The sequence below is a fragment of the Anas acuta genome, chromosome 2 (genome assembly GCF_963932015.1).
Source record: "Anas acuta chromosome 2, bAnaAcu1.1, whole genome shotgun sequence".
NCBI classification, from domain to species: Eukaryota; Metazoa; Chordata; class Aves; order Anseriformes; family Anatidae; genus Anas; species Anas acuta.
The window spans coordinates 21,589,144-21,616,441 of NC_088980.1; the positions used below are offsets into that span (position 1 = coordinate 21,589,144).

General features: G+C 44.3%; 1 protein-coding gene across 1 annotated transcript; it reads right to left on the bottom strand.

Moving 5' to 3' along the window:
* Window positions 1-17,280: 17,280 nt before the first annotated feature.
* On the bottom strand, window positions 17,281-25,369 carry VIM (vimentin). Its single transcript, XM_068673829.1, has 9 exons — window positions 24,725-25,369; window positions 24,561-24,621; window positions 20,603-20,698; window positions 20,299-20,460; window positions 19,739-19,864; window positions 18,797-19,017; window positions 18,663-18,706; window positions 18,173-18,258; window positions 17,281-17,646 (listed from the first exon to the last, which is right to left on the bottom strand). The coding sequence occupies exons 1-9, from the start codon at window positions 25,267-25,269 to the stop codon at window positions 17,605-17,607; spliced, it is 1,383 nt and encodes a 460-aa protein (XP_068529930.1). The 5' UTR covers window positions 25,270-25,369; the 3' UTR covers window positions 17,281-17,604.
* Window positions 25,370-27,298: the final 1,929 nt, after the last annotated feature.

Sequence of the window (27,298 nt, forward strand, 5' to 3'; positions counted from 1 at the left end):
ATAATGTGTCAAGCAGAGCATTAGAAGATCTGCAGCATACCACTAAGCAGAGGAACTGGTGTGGTTATTTAGTGGTCTCTGTAACGTCACCTTTCAGAGCAGCTTCCTGTCCCATGGACCCCATCATGAGGGAAGTGAGCTAAAATTATTGTGATGTATGAGAATTTACTGAATTAACGTCCTTTTGTGGGCGAGAAATAACTGCCCTTCAGTGGCCAGTATTGGCAAATACCCATCTAAGGATGAAAACACCCCGAATGTGTTTCTTAATTCAAATCCTAGAACTGCTGGAACTTCTCTTTCCTTGTTAAATCCAAGAAGGAATGGCATCCTCGCATTGCCTTCCAGTAACTAGTCAAGCCTGTCTTTTGCTAAATTCTGAGGCAGCACCAGCAATACAGCGTGCCACATAAATTGCTGCACCTAGTGCTGTTTTGTCTTTTATTTCTCTCATCCTGCTTTTCTCCACAGCGGGAGACAGCTCAGAAAGCTGAGTAATGGAAGTATTTTCATCATCTCACCATCAATTCATGGTACTATGGCAAGAGGCTATCAGAATGAGTAATGCTAATGGTTGGGACGGGATATCCTAGTGTAAGACAAGATTACGGGTTTCTAATTCCTCACCATTCACTTCAGTCCCTGACAAGAGGAGATCCTTCACAGCAAGCCTGTGGTTCAGCAGCCTGCTAGGTTTCTCAGCTCTTGGCTTAGCGGTGAGGTGATTCCCTAAAAATCCTCTTTCTACTTCTTAGTGCATTATTTTTAGAGCTTATGGTACAGAATCGGTCTTAGACTGTTGTGAAACTGAAGTGTAGTAGCTGAAATTTCTGCTTGTTTTATATGCACCTTCTATATAGCAGCTTCAGATGTGTTCTTTATGTTGATATTCTTAATGTTCTTTTCTTCAGGTATTGAATTAAAATTATTTTAAAATACTCATTGTGTTTTATTCTACCATAGTAAGCTGCGGGGAAAGTTGCATAATGCCACCTAAAATAACAGTGATACAACCCAAAGTCATTTCTGAGGGTATCTGACTGATTTCTAGAAGGGAATTTTTGGGACAGCTGCTTCTTGGATTTGCCTTTCTAAGGCAGGGCTAAGAGGCCACCTCTGCTGCTGGGTTAGGTCAAGAAATACAAGAAAATGGATGGAGAGGTTCTGCTTGGGACTTTTGCTAAGGGATGCCAAATGCACGTTTTCTTTTCAGAGACTGTTCCATGTGTCAAGATGTAATTTCACAAAGTTTCCCCAATAGCTTGTGCCCAGAGGTTTCATGGTCTCTCCAAAGGTGCGTTGTGCTCACTTTTGGCCCCGTGTTCTCAATGCAGTGTGGTCCAAGCAGAGCTTTCCCGTCCCTGGAGCTGGTGTGGTTGTGTTCCGCGAGGGCCAAACTCTGCGTGAAGCTGCTCTGCAGCTGCTCTTTCCAAAAAGGTTCCCTCAAATTCTGTCAGTGCTGAACTTATTTATGTCTTCAGATGTGAACTCGATGTTGTCTGTCCGCACATGAGTAGCACGTGTGCAGCCTCCCATAGATGTGTCTGCGCAGGATTTAGGAGGAGGCAAGGAAAGCCCCTCAAGCGTGTGTGTGCTTTTATTACAGAAAACTGAGATGAAGTTGTATTGTTGAGTCATCTGTTAGCTGACCTAATTTATACTTTGTTTTCATGTTTTAAGTGCCTAATGATTTTTTGTCGAGGAGGCAATGGTTTCTGTTACACTGCATACTTAGAATTCTGCACTTGTTACCTGTTCTGTAATAGAACATTTTTTTTTGCGGTTTCTGTTTGGAAATAAAGACTTATTAGCCATAATTGTGATTTATTTTCTTGTTTAATTCCTGAGCCTTAGCAATTAAAAAGACATCTTCTGAGGCACAGCAGTGTAGACAATGCATTAGTCTGATTTCTCCACAGCAGTGTTAGCCACTGTCAGTACAAATATGAACAGTTCATTAAAAATGAACAGGGAAGAAAGCAAGCTGTGCTCGAAAACAGGTATGGGCTGTGCACTGGTGCCTCTATAAAGATATATACCTTAAATAATTCTTTCATGTCATTTCATTTCTCCATTCCTGTATGGCAACACAGTTCTCCATCTGCTTTTGTTAATTCTATCGACTTGAAATATGTTTTTTATTTCAGCAAATGAATTGAAGAAAAATCAATCAAGAAAAGGAACCAAACAAGAAACAAAACATGTTGCATTTTTTTCTCTAAAAAGTAGCTATACAGTTTGAAAAATATCTCTAAAAATAACCAAGCAATTTGAAACATGTTAAAACCAATCATGTGAAAGTTTTTCATAGAAAATACTGACCATGAGTACGTCTAGTGGACACATACCTGGTGGACCTCAAGGACACAGGACATAGGACACGTACACAGATAGTTGTAGTAGATGTGCTTCAAACAGATGAATTTCAGAGAAAGAATTTCCCCTCATTGCATTTACTTCTCCCCTTGGGACAAAAGAAGGCCATCTAGCTTCTGTGCTGCTTGCTGTGACTTCTCCAAATAGAAGCTGGCTGTCTCATCAAATCAGGGCAAATGTGTACGTGCAGCTGTTTTGTGACGGGGACTATTATCCTTTAGGGCCCTCTAGGGACTGAACTGCAATTGCCAATTTGTATTGAAGCCAGAAGAGAGGATGAGAACTGAAAGGTTTCGTTGGACCTCAGAGACCACGAAGTGGCTTCTGCCCAATGAGGAAGATCTGGGTGGTTGTCCCCTCTCCCTTTCCCATAGAGTGTCAGTCTTTCAGGAACAAAGGGTTTCTTTTGTTTGCTATGCTAACAGCTGGAATTGCATATGTGAGTGATACAGATGCAAATGTGTCCTCATAAATTGAGCTGTTGCTGAAGCAGAAGTGCAACTTCTGCTGTGGAAGGAAAGTGTCTTAAGATGAGCGTAGGCATCTCAAACATTTAGCCGATGAGCAGCTAATTGGTGAAAGAGCGGCACTGTCTGGTGATAAGGATTGTTTGTCCAGGTACCAAATAAGTGAGCAGTGCCCCAAACAGAGCATTGCCTCCTCCTCAACCCCTGCTTCGAGGGGAGCAGTCTGGAAAAGGCTGGCTGGCGAAGGTGAGGCTGGGAGGGATGCGGCTGTGTTTCCCTGGCAAACAGCTGTAGTGCCTCTGGATCATGGCAAGCAGAAATCATCCTATGGACAGAACCTCTCACATGAAGATGGCTCTTCTGCTATGGGGAACACGTGGTCACTGGTGGTAGAAAGACTCAAAAGGATTTTTTCTCGGAGCAGCAAGACTGGCCAAGACCAGGTTAGGATTTTCTCCTCTCACAAAATACTGTTAGGCAAGAAGTGTCACGTAAAGATGTTGCAGCATAAAGGCACTTATGGGTTCAATGGGTTGGCTGAGGAAAGGAGAACAGCTAAAATCTAGGCCACGAGATGAAAGTCATGGCAGTGGGCTAGCTGGGATCATGGCCACACCACAGCCAGTATGCATATGGCTGGGGAAGACCATCAGCATTTTTAAAAGAGAGGGGAGATCACCTCCTCCTGAAGGATCCTGCTATTCTCTTCTTTGGGTATCTGAACGTGCCTGGGTTTTGAGGTACATACAAGTTTTAGCTTCCTTCTTCCATCCTGTGCGAAGTATCTGTGCCATCCTCACTCTGTGGCCAGAGTCAGCTAATAGTGAATAGGAGCGGGGGGGTCTCACAGCCTGTGGGGAGCGATAGAAGGAACCATCTGGTTAATGGAGAGGCCGTAATGAAAGCACTGCCTCTTAAGTATATAAATGCGGATGAAACTCTTTTATCATGTAAGTGAAAAAGGAGAGAGACCAACAAGGACTGCATTTAAGTTGTTGCCTCTTTTCTGCAGCACAGGGAATCAAAGCTGAATTAGTTCAGAAGCACACATCCCGCCACTGTCATTGGAGGAGGAAATGCTGGATGTGCTGGGAAAAAGATAAAAGTATTAGAAATGGAAAAACTTTCATCTTCCAAATTACTTTATTAGGCATTTTGAGAGACTTTAAGGGCAAAAATAATTTGGCTGAATTCTAAAAGCAGTGCTGCTTGTGTAAATCCAAACCTGCAGGGGCATTAGTTCTTTTTGTTTAGCTTTTAATCTCCTTTATACGAAAGAAAATTGCTCTGGTACTATGTATGAGCTTTAGCAGAGTAAAAACACTCAGTAATGGTCTGTCAACTCGAGCTGCCTCTCTGTAACTGATACTTCACCACGAACGATATACATCATGCAAAAGCTTGCTGTGAGCCCAGCCAGGGGTGAACCCAGGGGTGGGCTGCAGCCTGGTGCTTTCTGTTCCACCTCTCATTGCATGGGCCCAGCTTCTGCCCCAGGGCTCTTACCTGCTCCTGCCCAGCCTGGTCAGCATCTAGGTGCCTAAGACTCCTTCTAGAAAAGCAGAAATTGCAAATCTGAGTCACCTGGAGGAGAGGAAGGATTTGGGCTGGATAACATGCTGCCTTGGTAAATGTCCTAAAAGTGGACTATGATATAAAAGAGGAACAAAGGAGTCTTATCCTAGCTGGATTTTAAATGAGCCAGATCTAGTCTCCAAACATACGGAGTTGTTACATTCTCAGGAATGGCTACAGAGCTAGTTGCAGAAAAGAGAAAAATATTCTCTGAGGCATTGGAATAGAAGTACAAGAGATGAGATTTCATATCCTCTGGATATGCTCGTGCACAACACAATGGGGAGAAATGTGACAAAGGAAGGAGGAAGGGTGTGTGATTATTAAGTGACACAGGCAATGACCTAAAATGAGAGATTATGCTACTCTGATATTAAATGCGATGTTCTTCAAATGCTAATGCAGAATTACTTCATTTCAAAGAGCCAAACATGCTGAAGTCCTGGGTGGTGAGAGTAGGAGGTGGATCTAGGAGCCATGACACAGGTCTGCTGGCTGTCTTTGGGCACCTCATGTCTCTGTAAAGCGGAATGAGGTGGTAGAAGCAAATAGCCTGAGGTTAATCTCACCAACTCCAATTCAAAGTAGGCTGATTTGTCTGCTAAGCTCTGTGGTCTGTAATGACTGGATGCTACTTCATAGACAGAGTATACACTTGATATATAAATTTCTACATCAGAAACACCTACACTTACCAGATGAGTCCCATCATTCCTGTCCTACCCTTTTCCTCTCTACACTGAATGTTTTTTAACAGTCTCTTAATTACAGAGCCCTGACCTCTGTTGGCCTTGTTCACTGTGCTATAATGTGGATAATAATTTCTGGGATGAAATCTCTTTTTCCGAATATATTTAACATCTTTCATAAGAGTCTAAAATAGAAACTCTAAGAACATTAACTTAGAGCACTTTTCAAGTTCATCTTACTTGCAGTCCATTAAAGTGAAGTGACAACTGAGGTGTGACGTGAAGTAATTATACTGATTGTGTTGTATGTGCTCTGCAGGAGCTGAGTGATTTGCTGAGGATATTAATTTCAAAAGCCAGACAGCAAGAGATCAGCTGAGATGAAAGATCACTGCAAAGTGACCTCAGACCAGGGGAAAAGAAAAAGAGGAGAGGAGAATGAGTCCCAGAGTGGGAGTTCGGTGCCTATAGATTTGCAGCAGATGCATTTTGACGCCAAGCGTGGTCTTTGTGTGACTATGGTCAAGCTCTGTGGAGAGAATTGGAACATAATTCCTCTAGTTTATTTTAGATATCTACATTAGGGTGTGATAAATTATGCCCTAGACTCCATGGTTTGTTAAGCTTGGGCATATTTTCTGCAGTTAGATGCTCTACTCTCAGGGCCCACAGCGTTGCTGAAGTGCAGGTACAAGCCCAGACTGAGCTACCATCTGCCTGATCTCTACAAAGTCATGGGCTTATCTATGGCCCAATCGTCACACCTGTGGCATCAGACTTCATGGCCATGGAAACAGTAGCTAAGTAGCAGACTGTATAACATTACTTAAAGATAGCATACAACGAGATCAAGTTGATAAGGATTCTCTGGAAGATGTACCTTTTTCGATAACAAACAAAGTGAACTTAATTTCCTTGATCTTCAAAGCAATTTTCACAGTCACGAGAAGTTAGTAAGAATGTAAAAGCTCTTTATGAAATGTTCATTGTTGAAATCAGTGTTGGATTTGTGCAGTTAAACTGTTGAGCAGCCCTCAATAGATATATTAAAAATAGTTTAAATCCATTTTACATTGGCTTTAGCTTAGTTCAGCAATCTAGCAGTGCAAGTAAAGCTGCTTTTGCTTAGGGATTGTCACAGCCTGACTTGAATACATTTATTAGCAAGACATAAACTATGTCTGAGGGGCTTTGTGAGCCATGGGCTAGACCTTCTCAAGAGAACCAAAACCAGAGGTAGGTAGGAGCCAGTTCTCAGTGTAATTAATTAATGAAGAGGGTGTCATGAAGCTTGATTGGGCAGCATATTCCTTGAATCTGGTTATCTATGCTCAGAGAAAGAGGTAAGCTGCAACAAAAGCAAGATTCTGTGCTAACAAGGACCTCCATCCTCTGTCCACTCCACATAGCTTCGTTTATCATTTGCCAGAAAAAGCAGCAAACTAGTTTGAAGTGTTGTGGTGATTTGGCCAAGAAACATAATTTTGACACATCCAAACCAAAAGAGAAGTCTGTAATTGCCATGACCATCATGGTTACTGGCTCAGACTCTATGGGTCAAAACACAAGGCAGTTCCTGGCCTGGAGGCCCTCAGCTCATGGGCTCAGAGCTCGTGTTCAAGGATCTCTGGGCGCCTGTATTTTTGGCTGCTGAGGCTCAGCCTGTACTGAAGAGAAGACTGGCCAGTGGAGTTTGCCCTCAGAAAGGCTAGAAGTCAGGGTTCACCTAGCCTTCATCAGCAGTCACTAATGGAAAACAGTAGTCACTACTGGAAACAGGCCCTTTGACCCAATCACCATGGTGCCGATGTGCCTCCACTGACAAAAGAAAGCCAACTTGAACAAGAGGGTTAACTTTTTGACAGATAAAGCAGACAAAAGGATCACCTTGTGTGTTGATTAAGGTTGTATCCTTGCATGACACTATTAACTGCATCGATACTCCAGCCTCTGCAACATAGGCAGACCCTCCACAGGCCTTTTGCAATAGTGAGAAGGGATGGGATGCTAGCCAATTTGTGGCCATCAAACCCTTCCTCTCTTTCCTTCCCACATGCCCCCGTGGAAATCAGGCATGCCTTTGCAGTTCAGAGGGAAGGGTGCCTCTGTAGGGATCTTTAATTTTTAATTTCTATGTAGTGGTATTATTAAGCAGTCTCTTGATTTCTCTATGACCAAGCAGTTTGTCCCGTAAGAGTACTTAGTCCCCTTCTAAATGAGAAAAGTGATGCTTGGTCCTCTCCCAGTAGTGTCACTGGGGTATACACAGCACATCTTGAGACCTATTTGTGTTCTCTATGATGGAGACTATGCATGAACTGCAGATAGACAGCTTTCCCTCTCTCTTAAAACTGCAGTTTTTCTCTTGCTGCTGTTTCACTGCATGATCTATGTTTGGTTGGACCATGACATAAAGCACAGCTGAACAGTTTGGATGTATAGTGCCATTCTTATGAAACTTGAATTACAAAGAGAAAACAAATCAAAAAGAACAAGGAGAGGATTTAACTTTTTTGATCAGCCTTTCTTCTGCACTTTCTTACTATGTAATTTAAACCAGAGCTGTTTCTTTCCTCCTATAGTAATCATCCATCTCCAAGAAGTGAAAATACACTTGCAAAACTAATAAATGAGAATCTATTTGCAAAGATATTTATTTATGCGGCTGGCACTTCAGGGTGTTTAGAGGGTAATCTCAAACTGTGAGCACTGCACTCTGTAAATTTAGAAGCAATTTTTCTAAATGTCAAGTATTTATTACATGAAAAAAACATTTGGAGTGTGGAGCAGGTCCCTGGTGATATATGGTGCATTTGGGGAAGGTCTTCTTGGATGAGCAGAAATAATATTTGAGAGTTGAAAAGCAAATCCTCTATTTGAAATTGCTTTGTGTACATGGAAAGGAAATTGAACAAAGGTAGAAGGCCAGCCAAGTATTTTGCTTTGTCTCATGCATAAACTTAAGATAAAATAGTGGTTTTCCAAGCCACTTATATCCAAGCCTATACCAACCTGTCTTATCTAGGTCCTGTAGAACTTCCTCCTCTGATCAGATTGCTGCTGTCTCCTTCTCACCCCCTCAACAGCTCCAGGGAGCTCAGTTCAGACTGCAGGCAAATAAACCCTGCAGAATTTATTCATGTAGACTTTTACCCGCATTAATGTCAACAAATCTCAAAGTTCAAAGTGCATCTCTCCAACTAGAGGCTGATGATGTGGGATATCAGGTGGAGGTGTTACTCACCTCCCTTTGAAGAATAAATTCATGCCTCAGCCTTCAATATCCTGCAAGAGCAAAATATCTAATATACATGGTTCTTTGTGCTCAGTCAAGGAATTAAAGTCAGATGCGAAAGCAGTAGGTCTGTAAATGTTGTTCTTCCATTTTTATGCCTCTTTTTGTCTCCAGATGTAGCCTCTCAATTTACACTGCATTTAGCACATATTCTGAAGCTACCATATTACTGTTGACTACTGTTCTTTCTGCAGAAGTCTGTGATGTTTGTGGAGGAGCTAAGGAGATCCTTGCGGTTCCTGGGCAAAGTGTTGCAGACAGAGTTACAGACATGATGCCTCAGTGCTCTACCAAGCACAAGGCACCTCACTCTCACTGTGCAGAAGGGCAGCAGCACATGGAGTTGAGATCATAGAATTGTAGAACCATGGAACCATAGAGTCATAAATGGTTTGTGTTGGAAGGGACCTTAAAGATCACCCAGTCCCAACCCCCTGCCATGGGCAGGGACACCTCCCACCAGACCAGGTTGCTCAAAGCCCCATTCAGCCTGGCCTTGAACACCTCCAGGGATGGGGCATCCACAGCTTCTCTGGGCAACCTGTTCCTGTGCCTCACCACCCTCTGAGTGAAGAATTTCTTCCTAATATTGAATCTAAATCTCCCCTCTTTTAGTTTAAAGCCATTCCCCCTTGTCCCATCACTACACTCTCTGACAGAGTCCCTCCCCAGCTTTCCTGTAGGCCCCCTTTAGGTACTGGCAGGCTGCTATAAGGTCTCCCTGGAGCCTTCTCTTCTCCAGGCTGAACAACCCCAACTCCCTCACCCTGTCTTCATACGAGAGGTGCTCCAGCCTTTTGATCACCCCTGTGGAGAATGCGACAGGCTATGCTCCAAACTCACCATCTCCACATGGTCCACCTCACCAGTACCCCCAAAACGAGGCAACCTGTTGTAGGGAGCCACCTCTGAGGGGACTACAAATTAGATCTTCATATGGTGTATGGAGAGCCTATAACTACAGCAGGCAGAGATATCACTTCCCAGCCTTTGAGGGGGTTGTCAAGCACAGAGGCTGACCTATGGCCTGGAGCTAGTGTGACACAGTCACTGGTGGCATCAGGATACCATCTACATTACAGCCAGTGCTGCTCTCCTGGCATTGGAGGTACCAATGAGTGAAGGCATAAACAAGAATCTGTTTCAGGGTCTGCACTCAAGCGAAGCCAGAGCTCCCGTGTTTCCCTTGGTGAGCTGAATGCCATGGGGCCTGGCTTTTGGCAGCTGAGGCCTTGGCATGCTGGCCCCAGGGAGGCCTGCAGTGCCCCAATATCCCTTCAATAACAGTAGAAGACAAGGTTTTTGGATAAAGGTCCTGTGCTATAGTAGCCCAATCTAATAAATTTTGGGGAAAGAACTAACAAGCTTTCATCTGAAAGCCCTTTTTTCATGTTTGAAGTAGATTCCATGAAGTTCAAAGCAATTGCTGAATGTTCAGTTAGATACATAGGAGCTGCAGTACATGAAGGAAAAGGTGGCTAGATACTGAGGAATTAAAGGAGAGAAATGTTAAGAACATATCTCGCAAAAGAAAGAGAGAGATGGGTAATTTATACCCTGTGTGGAAAGTGAAGAGGTTAGTGGTGAAAAGGATATAGCAGTTGCATGTACTGAAATTTAATATCCGGCCAGGAAGGAAAAAGGCCCTGGAAGTCCACTTCAATCAAGCTGAACTTCAAAAGGGAGAATTCCTCAAATGTAGACACCAAAAAAGAAAAGGAAAAAAAAAAAAAAAAGATTGAAAATTTATAAGCCACAAAGACACTTTTTGAGATACCTTATTAAACACTGAAAACTGCCTGCTGTCCTGCTGAAAATCCTCTTAAAACAAATTAAAAAAAGCAAACAAACACACACACACACACAAAAACACAGTTCAATTAAAAAAGCCAGTGAGGGGAACTACTAAAATTTGACAGGAGTCATGTTCAAATGAGCAAACCAGAAAATATGGTCTCTGTCATTCGAGAAGTAAATCTCCAGTGAGCTGGATCACATACCAGCTCAAGAGGTAAATTGCTAATAAAAAAACCCACTTTCATACACATCCAAAACATAATGCCTATCAGAAATTCAGTGCAGCTTCAAGTGAGACAGTGAAGAGTTAGAACTCAGTGAAGATAAGCCATAGGAAAAATATGGCATGGCTACAGTTCATTAAGAATAAGGTCAGGGAGCCCCAGATGAAGGTCAATCTCAAACTGAAGAGGTTTTGGAACAAATCGATGCATTGACAGGTAAGAAAAATATGGAATGGCAACCACTAAATAGGTCTGAAGTGCGTCAATGTGAAAGTACTAATTGCTAGTTGCACTCCAGAGTCAGAGGAATCATCAATGGCCAGTAAAATTTCAGACTATAAAAAGTCTCCAGGACAATGCTGAAGTCTATAGAGCAGTAAATTTAACATTTTCACCTTGCAAATTCAGAAGAAACTGTAAAAGCAGCTATACTGGGTAGGATTCCACACACATTTTTTCCTGAGGAAGTCATGCCTCAAGAGTCTGGTGGAAATGTCTATAGGATTTTACAAGCTTTGTGGGTAAGGCAGATGGAAGATTTTGTCAGAAGCTTTTGAAAAATGATCACTGCAGATTGCTAAGGAATTGAGAAGGAATATCCTCCCTATTTTAAGTTAGAAAGTAGGAAACAAGACAGAAACAAGGAAAGTAGGAAACAAGAAATAACGGACAGCCTTCACTATGGAAGGAAGTTGTCACTGCACTCCCACAAGCACTGGACATTGGACTTTGCCATTCAATATATTCCTCAGTGATCTAGCAAAGAACGAACAGCAAGTTGACAAAGTTTTCAGCTGGTACAAAATTAAGAGCAGTCTGTGTTAATGCCAAGCTCAAAGTTGCAGAAGGATATCACAGTCCTGGCTGACTGGGTGATCAAACTGAATGAAAATTTAATGTCAAAGACTGCAAAGAATGGGCAAAAAATAACTCTGTGAAGTTAGAATTCTGAATTAGCTATTAGAAATAGATCTTTGAGTCAGTGTGGATAACTTTCTGAAAATGTCAGCCCAGTACTGAGCAATGATCAAAACTCCAAACGCGATATTTTTACTTACCTTGAAAGCAACTGAGCACAAAGCAGGAGTTCCCATTATGTCACTCTGTGTTGCTTCAATGCACGTGTCTTAAAGATTACTTGTTGTCTTGGTCACCTTGTTTTAAGTAGGTTATAGCAGAACTAAAATATGAAGAAAGATGAGGATTATTAGGGTTCCTAGATGAGGGCTCCTAGATGAGAAGACACTTAGGTGTTAGAAACATGCAAGAGCTACTAGAGAAATTTGTCAAATGAGGGGTGGCATGCAGGAACTGAATGCAGAGTGAATATTTACTAAGTTTCCTAACACATAAACATCTGGAATAAATAATAATAATAATAACAATAATATAAAATAAAACATCATTCAGTTCAGCCAGTGAGGATAAAATCATCCAAAGAAGATGTTTTTCCCTGGTACACTGTCAAAAAATGAAATGCAGGATGATAGTAGCCAGAAATATTAAAGGATTCAAAATAGATGAGACAAGTTCATCAATTGTCTGGATGAAGTCACTGGCTCAAAAACTTCCTGAATTTGTTTTCAGGAAAATGAAGGATATTCCAGGGATTGAGACCCTGTTTCTTGTGCCCTTTTCTTCAGCAAATACTATAACAGATGAGGTGGATAGTTGGTCTGACCTGCTATGGCTGTTCACTTTAGAGCTGTGGCCTTTACTTGCACTCCCATCTGTCAGGTCACCACTGTATATGGATCCTTTTCATGACCAGCCAGTGTAATTCAATGATTAATATTGTGTACTCCACGGTACAAAAGAGATATTTACAGCTGGAGCAAGTCCAGCCTAGGGCCACAAAGACAGGGAAGGGCTTGAAGCACCTGACATACAAGAAGAGGACAAGTTCAGCCCGGAGAAAAGAAAGCTCAGGGGGAAAATGTTGTGAGAGGACATGTCTGGTACAGCTGACCAAATGGGCCAAAGGAATATTCCATTCTGTATATCATCATGCCCAGCAATAAAATTTGTGATAAAGACAGAAGAAGAGGGATTTGGGCTTCCAATGTGGCCGTTGCACAGAGACTGAATGAGCATCGACCTGCCTGTGGGGGGTGCTGTATGATTTCCTTTGCCTTGCTTCTATTTTTTCCCCGTCCTTCAAGTATTAAACCGTCTTTATCTCAACCCATAATTTTTCTTACTTTTGTTCCTCCTATTTTCTCCCCCTGTCCCAGAGAGTGAGGGAGAAAGCAGCTCTGTGGGTGCTTGGCTGCTGACTTCGGACAATTTCCACAGTTCTACATCCTGAAAGCAATTTCATTTTGTGTCTGCCACGTCTGAGACATCTTCAGCATCACCTCTCTCCCATTAGTGACCATACAATCCTGCACAGCACACTGCAGTAAGGGATCCATCAGACAGCAATGCTTGGACAGGCTGCCTTCCCCTTGCAGTTTGTGTAATCCACCACAGGGAGACAGCTGCAATACGTCTCTGAAAAAGAAATGGGCAGAAAATGTCAGGCTGAGGAGTTCATATGGAAAGTATTAACGCACCATTGTGCAGAGATTTGGCTGCTATGACTTGCCTTTTTGTGAAGCAGTGAGTTTGGTTGCTGTGGACCGAAGCCCAAAAGCAATTTTCACCTGTGGGCTCCTCACAGAGTAGCCAAGGCCCAAGGTGTGGCCTTGGGCTGGGTTGTGAGGGGACAGCTCTCTAGAGCATCGCTTCCCTTATTGCCACTGAAGAGAAATGTGGATGAGCAATGAGATGTGCTATAAAGAGAGAAGGGCCCCACGGGTAAGGGAGCTCTATACCATGCTGTAGAACTGGATTTTGTTCCCCCTTATGCTACAACTTTACTGTTGGAGGCAGGCAATTTCACCTGAACCATGCTTTTCACTGGTATCCCCTGAATCTTCAGTTTGTGAACTTGAGCTGAGATCCAGACTGTGAACGTACCCGGACCTGAAACCAGTAAGTGTTTTCAAAGTATACAGTACTGACCCCCTCACACCAGATCCCTGGGCTTAGCTTACACTCCTGAGCTTCACGGCTCTTCCTCACAGTCCCATGCGTGAAATGGGGAGACTGTAACCCACCTCACAGGGCTGTTGTGAGCGCTCACTTCTGTCTGGTATGCTCAGTGAATGGGACAAGGTCCATGAATTTGCAGCTGAAATCTGTAGCGCTCTGCATGAGCACAAAGAGACCAAATGAAGATTGAAAATGTAATTTTATTTTTGGCACTTCCTAGTTCTGCATGCATGACTGCACTCAAGCAAATGTCTGCTAAAGCGGTTCATTATATGCAAATGACTTCAAAAATTTCAGTAATACCCAGGCTTTCATTCCTTTCCCTAGTAAAAGGATTTGCAATTAAAATTTCTGATATTTACCTGTCATCAGTGAGATTCTCTATCCAGACACTCAGTCACTCATCTTCTCTAAATGTGAGCATTCACACCCCCAGGGCACCTCCCTTTCTACCCACTGGCATAAGCAAACCAGGCTCTGCAAGCCCTGGCCAGGAGCAGGAGCCTCCCCATGCCAGGTGTGTCCCAGCAGGATGTGATCTCCACATGGCACAGGTCCTGGGTGACAGCCACCAACCCCCCTATGGCAGGGACATCAGCTTTCTTGGTGCTCCACAGGTGCCTAAGGGCAACTGAGGCTAAGGGATATGTTTTAATTCTCTCATGGGAGAACATACCTGTCCCAAAGTGTCCCATAACCCACACCAGGTGCGTTTTACATGTGGAATTTTACAACTGCAAATAGGGTTTTGAGCATGAGCCCTACAAGTACCCAAATCACAGGCAGAATTGGGCATCCTGCCTGGTGTGGAGACCCCCATTGGGGAGCTTTCACACCAGGCAAGGTTCAGCAGGCTCCAATAGATGGCTTTTGGAAGATCTCTGTTCCTTCTGGCCACATGAAGCAAAATAAACTAAATACAAGGACTCAAGATTATCAAGATTTTCTGGAGGATTACTATTATTTACTCCGAGTACAGCTCACACATTTGGAGGCAGGCACCGTGCAAGGTTTCACAACGCAGTAAAAGCGACAGACAAAATCGGTTCTGCCGGGGTTGACTGGAAAGGACACTGTCAGAAAGTCTTGTTAGAAATCAACATTTACCCCCCAAAATGATGTTGGCTTTAGCAGTAACTTCTGTTACTTATCATACAGTGACCCAGGGACTTTCACTTGCAACAGCCTCTCAGCGAGGGAGGAAAATCAGCCCTTCGGTGCTGCTGCTCAGCTCACAGGAGCCGCTTCATGATGCCTGTTAGAGGGTAGGACAAGTGCACAGCCGCCAGTGGTGGCGAGCCAGCCCGTACTGCTGTCAGCTGAGGTTATTAGGATGTGAAATACAGGTCTGAGGTTAGCTGCTGGCTCAGCACTAAGGCGCTTATATGCGAGCACAAGCCTGGCGTGCCCAGATCAGCCAGAAGTTTACACAGGCATCAGCAGCGCTCCTTTCTGCCGTGAGAATGCCCTCGCACTTGCACACAGTACAGGCTTTGAAATAGTTTCCCGCAGTCTTCCTATCCCCTAGGCAACTAGGTTTTATTTTTATTTATTTTTTTCTATTTATTCCCAGGATTGAAAGCTCTACCACATATTTCTCTGTGCTATGCGTAACCCTGTGCACAAAAGAGCAAGGAATAACTCCTTTGCTTCCCTGTCAGGGCTCAATACAGTCACTTCTTTTATCCAGGTGCTGAGGAAATCAAAGGCAACAGACAGCAATCAGCTGGGTAGCTGGCGGCAGGGGGAGAAGCAACATCTGAGAGACCACCACAACGCAGGTAACCTCCAGCAATAAGAGAGCATTTCAGAACCCGTTCTGTGTTGCAGGTCCCTGCCCAGTGCCACCAGTAGCCCCCACTGTCCCCCCGTGCCAGCTCTTCCTGCCCACACACCGCTGGATGCCACTGTCCAGTGCTCCCTCAGTGCTGGAGCAGAAGTGGGGACTTTTCAGTACCCCAAACTGTCAGAGGCAGCAGATAAGCACCGTGCTGCACTCTTCTCCTTAAAGGTTGTAGGCACCAGTGTCTAGTAAGTGTTCAACATCAGCTATTGCACATCCTCAGCGCTGCTACTGTCACAGAAAGCATCTCACATGAGAGCTCATTTGTGCTTTTTTATTGTTCTGGATGCTTGTATGTAGCAAAAAAAAACACATGTCTGTAACCTCCGTGGCATAAGGAGGCTGGGTTCACTCACTTTTTAATGAGAATATACCGTTCACCACGCTGTTGTGCTCACAGCAAGCAGGGGCTGAGGCACGGCTCCAGGCATTCTCCTGAGAGTCACCTCTGACCCTTTTGCATGGAACGAACACAGGACCAGCTGCAGGACTTTTCTGTCTGGTGAGCACCTGAGGCACCGAAGCAGTCAGCCACATACCCCAGGCTACTGGATTTTGTACTTTTTTTGCTGAGCATCAGCACAAGTGCAGCAGAACAGGGAAAACTGCTTAGCCTGCCATCATCTTCTGGGAGACAGAAGTCCTCTTGAACTTGTACTAGAGAAAAGGAGGGTAGGGACAGCACCACCACACCCCTCTTTAAAAATTAGGCATTTTCCTGCTGTGAAGATCAGCTTCAGCACTTGTCCCTGGGCAGCGCAGTTATAAACTCCAGTCATATCCAGGCACCTACCCTCAGATTGCAGGACACCTCCATCCCCAGGACACACAGCATTTCAGCATTCCCCAGCACATCTAAATGAGTGCTGCAGACAACAGCATGAAGAAACTGGGCTCCTACTGCCCCCTCACACCAGCCACTATTTGTATTTGTTTGGTCAATATATTTTTGGGGGAAAAAAAAAAAAAAAGCTTGTGTGTGTGTGCAGGGGGATTGATTATACTGCAGATCAGTTCACATTGCACAGGCATTTTCACAAGTACCCAAACTACCACCAGTATCCTGAACTAGCAACTAATGCTATTCATACTTAGTGATCAACTCCAATTGTCATTTACTCACCCCATGAAAATTAGATCTGACTGGAAGTTTATAAACAGCAAGCTTTACAGGGAGAGAAATGCAGAACAGATCAGTTACTTCTGTAGCCTGTTCTATTCTCATTGTTTTAGTTTGAAAAGTGTCTCACTACACAAAAAAATAAATTTTCTCAAATAAAAGTTCACTTTAGCCTCTTACTTGTCCCTCTAAAAGGGCTATAGCAGGCCACATGAGTTTTCTCTTCCCCCTTCTGCTGCCTTGTGGCTGATACTCAGCAGAAAACATGGAGCATTATGGCTCTTTCAAAAAGGGCAGGCATCAAGTGACAGCTGGGAAAGTTTTTCCTATGGTTTCCCCTAAAATACCACTGCAAGCCACCACTCCAGCTGAAGGCTTCATTTGAGCTTCTGTAAGACTGACCAAGCCTTTGGGAACTAATCTTTCCTGGAAAATGAAGTCACTGCATCAAGTCAGCTGTTAGCTTTGCAAAGGTGCTGTCTCAGATAAGGACACGCATGAACAACATTTCACAGTTATTAGAACTAGACCCTTTAGAACTAGTTAGAAGTGCTTTGAACATTCTTAGCTCCTGTTAACTAGGTAAATAGTATATGAAAGCAAGATTTTTTTTATTAGCTTGAAGTATCATTTTATTCAACTGATAAGAAATATCATAATACATTATGCATCTGCCAGTTATAGTCCATTTTAGTTGGTTCCAAAACCTAAGCAGTAAATGGGAAGACAGTTTATCTAGTTAATCTGAAAAAACAACATTTCACACAACCAGTACTGGAGCCGTCAACCGTATAGTAAATCCAGCATTAAGTTATGGCTTTGCAGAAAGTCATGAAGTTAAATTAGAACACATCAAGAGCCATTTTCCAAAGATTTATTGAAGTAGCGACAGGTTGCTCATACTGTGCTGGAAAAAGCAGTTTTATTGAATTCAGATACTTAAAAACAGTATTGCAGCACAAGATATTGCTATTTGTAAACTAGACTCCATTGTAAACTCTAATCCTTCAGGGAGAGTCAGTTTGCAAGATCTAAGACCTATTTCCTAGCATAATAATCTTGCGCTCATGGAAAAACTGCAGAAAGGCACTTGAAAGCTGTTTCTTCCTTTAAGACATGGACTTTTTTAAACCTTGCTGGTAAGAATTTCTCCTGCATTAAGTTTGCATCTTCACTTCAGCTTTACTCCAAGTCATCATGGTGCTGGGAAGTTTCATTAATAACCTGTTGAAAAGGAGAAATACTTGTGTTGAATTTAAGTATCAAGACAGCTGAAGAGTTAGAATTGAAACTAGTAGCACAGAAGTGAACAGATATCAACCATCACTTATAAATGAGAAAGTCTAGTTGGTTAGTGGGGTGAAGAAATCATTTAAACTTTGACTTGGCTGAAAACAGTGCTTTGCCTCTAGTTAGTATCTGTGGTTTAGTGCCACTTCTTCCCTGGTGGTGGTAGAAGTCTCTTCTGAGAACTGCTAATTCATCTGAACTTAAAATCCTCTCTAAACAGGAAACTGGCAGCTACTCAAGTTTTTAATCTCAGATGAATTTTGTGATCTGTTCCTTGAAAATCCATTTGCTATATCTGCATGTAAAACCATGCAGCTTGGACTGCCCCAGATGCTGCCCTCCTCAATACTTACTATCACATACACACTGCACTGACCAGCAGCCCAAGTTAGAGCACTGTATGAAGTAGCCAGCTGTGCTAGGAATAAACCCAGGAATAAGGCCAAAAGTTACTACCAACCTGTCCATCTCTAGTTTCCACAGTCTTAATTAGAAGTGTCCTCTTTGAGTGAGTGTCAACCATTGGCTGAGACTCAATGTTGGTTTCTGCAGAAGAAAAATATATTATTAATAATCTAGCTGAAGAAATGAGGAATAACAGTTTAGGATGCACTTTCAGAATCCCAATCTAGTATAGTGGGAAGTCTTCTGCTCTTTGAATGAAAAAAAAAAAAAAAACTCATCTTCCTTATTCTCATCTTATTCTTCCTAAAGAATCTCAGCAGAAATCTAAAGCAATCACTTGTTAGGTACTGGTATTTATAATGCCTACATCCAGGAACAAAGTACCTCCTCCCATCCAAGGTTAAGTGCAAACATTGTAGCTATATGTAAGAATAATATTCATACACAGCTGCATTTATACCAGTTCAAAACTAGAGTTCAATGAACTATTTAAGACTTGTGCTAAAGAAAAGGCTCTCAACAATGAAAAAAGTGAAGCAGCTTACCTCTCAGGTTCAAAGAAGCAAAGGTTGGAATAGGCATGTTAATCCTGAAGAAATAAAAAGAATCAAGTCAGACACTGGTACAGACTATTTTCTATCAATTACTGTTTAGAGAAGTGTCTGCATGGGATTTTTACCTGCTCTCTTCTCCCTCCAGCAGTTTTCTGTAGGTGGCAATCTCAATATCAAGAGCCATCTTTACATTCAGCAGGTCCTGGTACTCACGAAGATGGCGAGCCATTTCTTCCTTCATGTTCTGAATCTCATCCTGCAGACGGCCAATAGTGTCTTGGTAGTTAGCAGCTTCAAGAGCAAAATTCTCCTCCATTTCACGCATCTGGCGCTCCAGGGATTCATTCTGGAAGAGAGTAACAAGATAAGGCACTGCTGCAGTTCATCCACTCCTCCTCCCCACCCTCAAGGCCTGTGAGATTTCAAGGAAGAACAGGACAGTTGAATTACATTAGTGTCCTTTCTGAAAATGCCCAGGCACATCCTAAATGTGTCTACTTATCCTCCCCTTGAAAAGTCAGGGTGTTATTCTACTGCTTGATAAGAGGTGTGCCACTTTTATTCTACCAGGCAGCAAAGCAAACCCTTACAGTAAGTCTAACACTTGCACTACAAGTCAGCACACAAAGTACTCAGTGAGGGGATTTACAGATGTAGTTAGATTCATTTCAAGCCAGCCTTTCAGGCAATCAGCTTCCAGCAACAGCAAGATCTGCACCTCTTCCCTACTACTGCCTCAGGCTTTTTGTATAGCTTCAGCTGTACCTGACAGACAAGTGATAAACACTCTCAGGAAGTATTATACGAACAGTGAATATTATGGCAAGAGTATGAACTGCTTTTGTATTGTTTATACCCAAAGACAGACTAGTTCAGTGTATCAATCTGACTAGTGCACTGTAGCACATGCAGGCAAATGGAACCCAAAGCATCTTTTTCAAGAAGTACTGGTGTGCTGCTGTTTTGCATGGGAGATCAGCTGCAGTCACAGCTATCCATTGAGCTACAGCACAGTGCTTAAAACTGTAGTGGAAAGAACATCCCGACAATCGCTGTCTTCTACTTACGCTTCCTTTAAGGGCATCAACTTCGCAGGTGAGAGACTGAATCTGTCTGCGGTATTCATTAGCTTCTTGTTTGGCCTGACGCAGGGCATCATTGTTCCTGTTAGCAGCTTCAGAGAGATCTGCAAACTGTGGAAATCCCCAGTTTGGTTAGCAAAACACTTTAACCAAAATGGTTTAACAGACTATTTTTGGACACAGAATTTGGAGGCAGCTGAAGCTATTTCAAGTCCTAACACCTGAAACACTTCAACATTACACATAAGATGTCTTCCTATATCTATAGGATTATTATGTCTCCCATCTTTTCACCCCTTCATTATTTCTTTCTCCAGTATATCATCACCAGCTGCCTCCAGCTACCAGAATAGAAATATAAGCCCTTTAGTTTAATGCTGTGTTTACAGCAAACATTGATTTTTCCAGCTCTTCACAGACCAGGAGTTTAAAGACTACCCTGTTCCATAGCTGTACTAGTGTCCAAAACCAACAGCAAAGCTGTTAGCTGAAGTCAATTTGAGTGCCTGCTGGATCTGAACAATCCAGCAACAGATTTTACTTACTTTGGACTTGTACCACTCTTCAGCTTCCTGAAGATTCTTAGCAGCAACGCTTTCGTACTGTTGGCGAACATCACGCAGGGCAGCAGTAAGATCAGGCTTGGAAACATCCATATCGATCTGGATGTGCTGTTCCTGGAGTTGGGCCTGCAGTTCTCGGATTTCCTTAGAGAGAAATGGACACTCGGTTAATATCTAACAATATACACAACATATACAGGATAGGACCCTGGGCCAGAACCAGCAAAGAGTTTGCTCGTCCACTTGACCAACAGCACACAATCACAGACCTCATTGTTCAGCTTACCTCATCATGAAGCTTCTTCAAGAAGACAATCTCTTCTTGCAGGGACTCAACTTTGCGCTCAAGATCAAGGCGTGCCAGAGAGGCATTGTCAACATCCTGATGAGAGAGAGAAGACCAATTAGCAATCTTACAGAACTGTTCTGTCATGGAATCTTCTATGGCAAGTTCAGTAGCACACAGACTCTTCCTACATCCAAGTTCCTTGGCAAGACAACATACAATCAAGACGAGTGAAAAACCCCCACCTTTTTGCCAGCTCCTACCCCAGCCTCAGAGACAATTATATGCACCTTTGTCACAACTTTGGTAGCTACGCAGTATATGAAGACATCATCTTTGCTATGGTATTGCTAAGCACAACCAAGAGCACACACATCATGTTGGATGTAAACCCTGATCAAAGATATAGCACATAGGTCACAAGTGCTAAGCTCTTTTAGCTTGACACCACTGAAAACAAGTTAGTCTTTCAATTTTTAAGACTTCCACCTTCCCAATGGGGCTTAAAAATATAACCCATGTGCCCAAATGGCAAGCAGGGAGCTTAACTTCTTGTTTATCTCCTATGGACTCCTCAATGGCCAACTGTAGAGCCCCTTGGGTCCACAGACTACAGCTTGAAAACACTGCTAAAGCTAGAAAAATATGTAGGAACTGCAGGCCAGCACTACCACAAGTAGTTCACCAGATCTCCCCTGAGAAAAAGAAGGTATGAGGACAAAACACAAATTGAGTTAGTCATTGTTGCCTACACCCTCAAGTTAGCTGGCAAAGACTCCACCTTTTGCTGGACGGAGATAGTCTTAATCAACGGCAAAAATTCATTTAAGGCACAACAGAAGATATGTCATAAATGTTACGTGGGAGCAGCTTGAATTCGTTCAAAACATAACTGAAGCCTAACCATTGATTGGTAGCTTCTTACATTTTAAACATGGAAGTAAAACAATTCATTTATAGAGGGGGAAGACCGATCCTTTCATACTGGCTGCATGCTTGTGCTCCTACGGTATTAGCCTAAGTCCCAGGTTTTCACAGCCTGCTTCAAAGCCTTTCTGGATTTATGCAGAGCATAAGCATTCTTAATCAGCAGTGCTCGCTGGTATGGCACCTTTGAAAATGGAACTGTTTTCTTTAGGCTACTAGAAAGCCATTCCTTGCATTATTGCCATTCAGGGATTAAGTTCTTGCACCAGAAGAGTTCTCTAGTGTGCCTTCCCAGCAGAACGCCCCGTGATGTGTTATGAAGCAACTTCCCTACCAACTCCAGCTGTACACCCACAGCTCATCTTGGCTCTGGTTTCCAGTCAAAAGGAAAAAAATCCTTAAATCATTTGTTCTCTTCCCCAAAAAACTTGAAGATCCTTCTGGAATGAAGCTACATGACTATGACCTAATGTTTACATGATTAGGCAGACTTTTTAAAGACTTCCCAGAAGATCTTAAAAAAAAAAAAAACTGAATACTGTAGACTGACTTTTTCATAGACCTGAAAAACTACAGAACTTTCAGCAACTTGTAATTGAAAGCATCTTAAGTTGAAGGCTCATTCAATATGCGATGTGTTTTACTACATTCATTTTCATTCAGTTGGATGCACTTCTGCATTTCCTATTTCCTAGATGGATAGAGAGTCATATAAATGAATAAGCTATTTATAGCCCGAGCAAGCAGGGTTTAAGTCATGCATACAAGTAATTGAACTGTGCATTGATTTTATCCTAAGAGATTCTTTAATGTCAGCCTCATAGGAGGGTTGAATATGCTTGCTGTTTTCAGAAAAAGCTCTCATCAGCCAGAAGCTGACCCATTATAGTCCTGCCATAGGGTCAGGTTCTTTTCCTTGCTGCTGGAGTAGTTGACAAAGCTGCAGTAACTTTCTCACTAATGCAGTAATTCTCACTAATTACAATTCCTCTTTTGTTCTGAGAAGAAGTCACTGAACCTCCATGTTTATTTTACGTAGAACACCCCACAGCATATGTGAAAATTCACATGTCTTTTCTTCAGAAAACTAGAATTTTAATTCAGCACCTCTCAGTTAAATAGTCTACAGTAGGCAGCTTTTGGACATGCAATTTAAAATTCAAATAGTTGTTCACTTTCTTTTAAAATACTGACGTGTACAATTGCTCCAGTAAGGTAAATTTGAAGATACATCAGAACAGCGAAGGATCTCCTGAAGCATTCCAAATCTAAGCATACACACCCTTCCAGTGCCAGAACATAATGGTTTAATAATCACTTTTTTCCACAATGGAAAGCACAAGAGGGTGTTTCAGCTCCAGCATTGTATGAACTGCATTTCACATGTCAGAACCACTTATACTGAAACATACTTGGTCTTTAAAATCTTCATGTTAAACCTACTGTTCTGTGGTAAGTAAAAGTTCAGTATTATTCTGGTTCAAGTCATACTCATTAGCATGGACTATTTGTATCATGACTGGATTCGTGCTTCAACAGACTGATCTGTAGGTCTTACACATAAGCTACACCTTAAAAGTTAAACGGGTACAGTTCAAGCTGCACTGCTGCCACAGACCAGCTGGAGGCTGAGCTTCTGAATGAGCCCTCACTGCAGCGCAGAGCAGTGGATAATGAACATGGGATATGCACAAAGCCAAGCTTGCTTAAAAGCCTGGAGCCTTCACAAAGTGTAATCGGTTTGAGACAGAGGTAGACATGCCTTGAAGTGCACCAAATATTTATGCAAGATTAAGTTAGCCTTAAGTCAAAGGAACTTTTGACTGAATGAATCTGAATAGATTAGATTCTCTAGAACAAAAAAGATAAATGGTTTTGCATTGAACTTCACACTACTTTAAATCGACTTAGCACTAGTAATTGAGCAACTGTGGTGAAGACAGTGTCTTGAATGAATTGTTTCAAACTTCAGAGCCCAGAATGGTGGCAGGCACTGACTTCCCAGGCCAAATGAGAGTAGGTGTCTCAATTTCCACACTACCTTATTGAGACACCTACCCTCAGACCACAGTTACACTGTAGTCAGCAGCTTTGGGCAGAGAAATACTGAGAATCAGATGGTGACTTCCTGAATGTTGGTAACTACCAGTGCCTACAAAGAGCTCTGAGACTAAGTCAGTCAGCGCTGGAGATACTGGGCAGTCAGTTCCAGCTAGGAGGAGTGCTAGCAATGCAGCAGTTTTAGGAAAGATACCTTGTTTTGAGAAGGCACATTCCTAAATATCTCCCAGTCCAAACAAGGCTTAACCCAAGCCAAAAGCTGTTTTTGTGCAAATCAAAGCCTGAGTTCAGAACTTTTTAACACGACACAGCTGGTTCTGGCCACCGCTTGGGTTTTAGATTATCCAGCCAACATCATAGCTTCCTTACAGAGACTGAACTCCAGTGCAGCTTGTTTCTTACATTAACACCTTGGTTTACATGGGATGGAACACCACATTCCTAACAGGCATCACACGAATACAGACTTGACTGCTGTGAACTTACCCCAGGCGCCACCGATACAAGAGGCTAAATTTGAAGCAGTTTTCTGGGAGGGCACCGAGCGATGCCGTTCACCAAAAGGTGATTTTGTACTTCGTACAAAACCTCAGCCCCACACCCGTCGGACACTTTTCCCCCAAAACATTACACACCCGGTAGGAATGCAGCCCCCCGCGCCCTCCCCCCGACACAAAGCGGGCTATTATCCCGGCCTGTAAAGCCCCGATCTGCATTCCTGGGTGAATCCCATAGAAACCATTAATACCCTTCAGCCGAGCGAGCAGATGGCTGCTCCCTTTCTCTTTTATCGGCTCGCCAAGCGATTCCGCAGCGCTTTTGTAACCCGGGCCGGGCCACACAAAGCCCCCCCCCTCCCTCCCTCCTGGGGTCCAGCGGGGCGGCTCCGCCTCAGATCGGCGCCGGCTCCTTTGTGTGGGGCCGCAGCCCCCCGGCCTCCCCCAACCCACCCCACAGGGCCCGCACCCACCTGCCTGAAGGACTGCAGGGTGTTCTCCGCCTCCTCCCGCTGCAGCATCTCCTCCTGCAACCTGCAAGCGGCGAGACAGCGGTGAGGGGGCCGCCCGGCACGGCGCACCCTGCCCAGCCCTCCCCACACGCACCCACACCCACCCACCCCAAAACTGGACTCACTTCTCCCTCAGCCTCGTGATGTCGTCGGCCAGGTTGTCCCGCTCCACCTCCACCCTCGCCTTGTCGTTGGTGAGCTGGTCCACCTGCCGGCGCAGCTCCCGCATCTCCTCCTCGTACAGGTCGCCCAGGCGGGACGTGCCCTTGCCCTTGAGCTGCTCCAGCTCGGCCAGCAGGATCTTGTTCTGCTGCTCCAGGAAGCGCACCTTGTCGATGTAGTTGGCGAAGCGGTCGTTGAGCTCCTGCAGCTCCACCTTCTCGTTGGTGCGGTTCGCCTTGAACTCCGAGTTGATGGCGTCGGCCAGCGTGAAGTCCACGGCGTCGTGGAGCCGCATGGGGGGCATGCTGCTCCGCAGCCGCACCGAGGTGGCCTTGGTGGCGTAGATGCCGCCGGGCGAGGCGGAGACGAAGCGTGCGGAGCTGGGGCGCAGCGAGCTGCCCAGCGAGTAGCGGCTGCTGCTGCTCACCACGTAGCGGCTCGACGTGCTGGGCCGGCTGCCCCCGCCGAACATGCGGCGGTACGAGGAGTTCTTGCTGCTCATGCTCATGGTGGCGGCGGAGAAGGAGGAGAAGGAGACGAAGCGGGCTTTGTAATCCGGCGGGGAGCTGAGGCGCGGCGAGGCTCTGAGGAGAAGGGCGGCGGCCCCCGGCCGGGCCCCATCTTTTGAGGCGGCGCCGGGCCCGCCCCGAGCCGCCCGCCACCAATGGCCGCGCCCGGCCCGCGGGGAGGGGACGGCCCGGCCCGAGGGGGGGACGGGGCGGGGGGCTCCTGGCGGCACAAAGCGGGGCGAGGGGCGGCTCCCGGGGGCCCTGGGGCTGCCGACGGGGGGGATGGGGCTGCCCCGGCCCCCCACGCCCCCTCTGGAGCCCGCAGTGATTTGGAGGGCGGGTAGGGAAAGCCCGGAGCCCGCGCTGGGGCGGTACACGTAGCGCTGAGTCTTTCTGAGAAACCGTTTTTTTTTACATATATTTTTGGTTTTCCCTCTTTCTTAGCTTCCTGAAAGACAGGGAGGTTAAGGCAGAGTGTTGCTAACTCCGCACAGAGGGCTGCCAGGCGTCCAGCACAGGCAGAAAAATGAAACGTTTCTGCCTTCCTTTGTCAGCAGCAGCCCCCTCAGCGCACACACTTCGTGTCCTCCTCCCTTCACAGCACTTCATCGTGTCCTCCATCCACTCGGGTCTGGCCCTCGGGTAACCACAGCCCCAGGCCAGGGCTGTTTTTTAGTGTGGATGCCAGCACAGTACTGAGATAGCTGCGAGTGGGATCTCGCTGTGCTTTTGGACACGATCCCTGTGACAACTAGGATAGCAGCAGGCTTGGTTTTAGCCAAAGCTTTTTAATAGGCTTTTGCTTTTAATTTCTGTAGGCAAAGCATCAGAGTCCTCAGAAGACACCTCTCTGGATGACAACTATTCGCTAGACACAATCCCCAGATAACCTCAAAGTCCAGGCAAAAATCCTGGTGCTACCAAAGTGGGGCTGCCCAGCGGTAGAGTGATATTGGTAGTACAGGGCATGTAGCAGGGAAAAACTAGACCAAGTAGCAGTAAGAACACTCCCCGAGATCATTTTCAGCATGAATGCAGAAGTAATTTAAGGGAGATGATGGAAGCCCCTATCATTTAGAGAGTATAAAACTTGACTGGCCAAAGCATGAGGCATGTTCCCTAGGGAGCAATCCTGCAGTGACATATCTCATAAGTGACACATTTTTCCTCTTTGCTATAGGAAGTGACTGATACAGCATAGAGATGCTATCTGTAATGTATTCCTTCAGCACTTGTGGGATGCAAAACTACCACTGATTTTTAATTCTGTTCAACTCACAGTCCTGCAGAAGCAAGTATCTGCACTGGAAATTCTGATAAACCTGAACACAAGCAGTGGGCAGACGTTAAGGTCATTTTCATACCCCAATTCACAGTGAAGATATTCTGCTTCAGGTATTGTACCTTACAGGAAGAATTGAAGCCCATATATTTTATAAAGGTTGTGGTGTTTGTTTGTTTTGTGTGTGTGAGTGCTTTAGTTTGATGGCAACAAGAAGTAAGGGTTTGTGTCTAAATGTTGGTAATTTCCTTCATCGTGCATGGAAGCTTAGTAGTGACAATGAAGCTGACAAGGTTGAGCTACTGAAGTGCTTGCAGTGTGAGTCCTAGCCTACAGCCTGCTTCATTCACGCCCTGAATAGGAGGCAGGGGCCACTCGGCCTTTCTGAGGCTGGCTGGCTCTTCGGTCTTCTGACAGTGCTTTGTTCAAGCCATCAAGTTTGAGCTATAAGGCTCTGTGAGTCCTGGCACAAAAGTACACGCTCCTTGTATGAGCAGGCAAAAAGTAAAGCGGCACATAGCATACAGCCTCACGGAGTAAAGATGCTTTACTCAGCAGCGCCAATAGTTGTAACAGATTGTTGGTTTTTTTGAGGTGCGCCATGCTCAATCTGTTTCTCCTAATAGACCACAATTTGTTTCTACTCCACAAAACCTTTTATGGCACACACATGCAACTGTCATCCTTCATTCAGAAAATGCTTTGCCCCTAAAATTCAGGGAGGTGTTTGTTCTGGTAAATAAATA

What these genes read in the sequence shown, in the direction of transcription:
- VIM (XM_068673829.1), bottom strand. Translation starts at nt 25,269, where the DNA reads ATGAGCATGAGCAGCAAGAACTCCTCGTACCGCCGCATGTTCGGCGGG. An exon ending in ATCACGAGGCTGAGGGAGAA is followed by an intron (nt 24,622 to 24,724) that starts GTGAGTCCAGTT and finishes CGCCGCTTGCAG; the next exon opens with GTTGCAGGAGGAGATGCTGC. An exon ending in CCCTGCAGTCCTTCAGGCAG is followed by an intron (nt 20,699 to 24,560) that starts GTGGGTGCGGGC and finishes CTCTCTCATCAG; the next exon opens with GATGTTGACAATGCCTCTCT.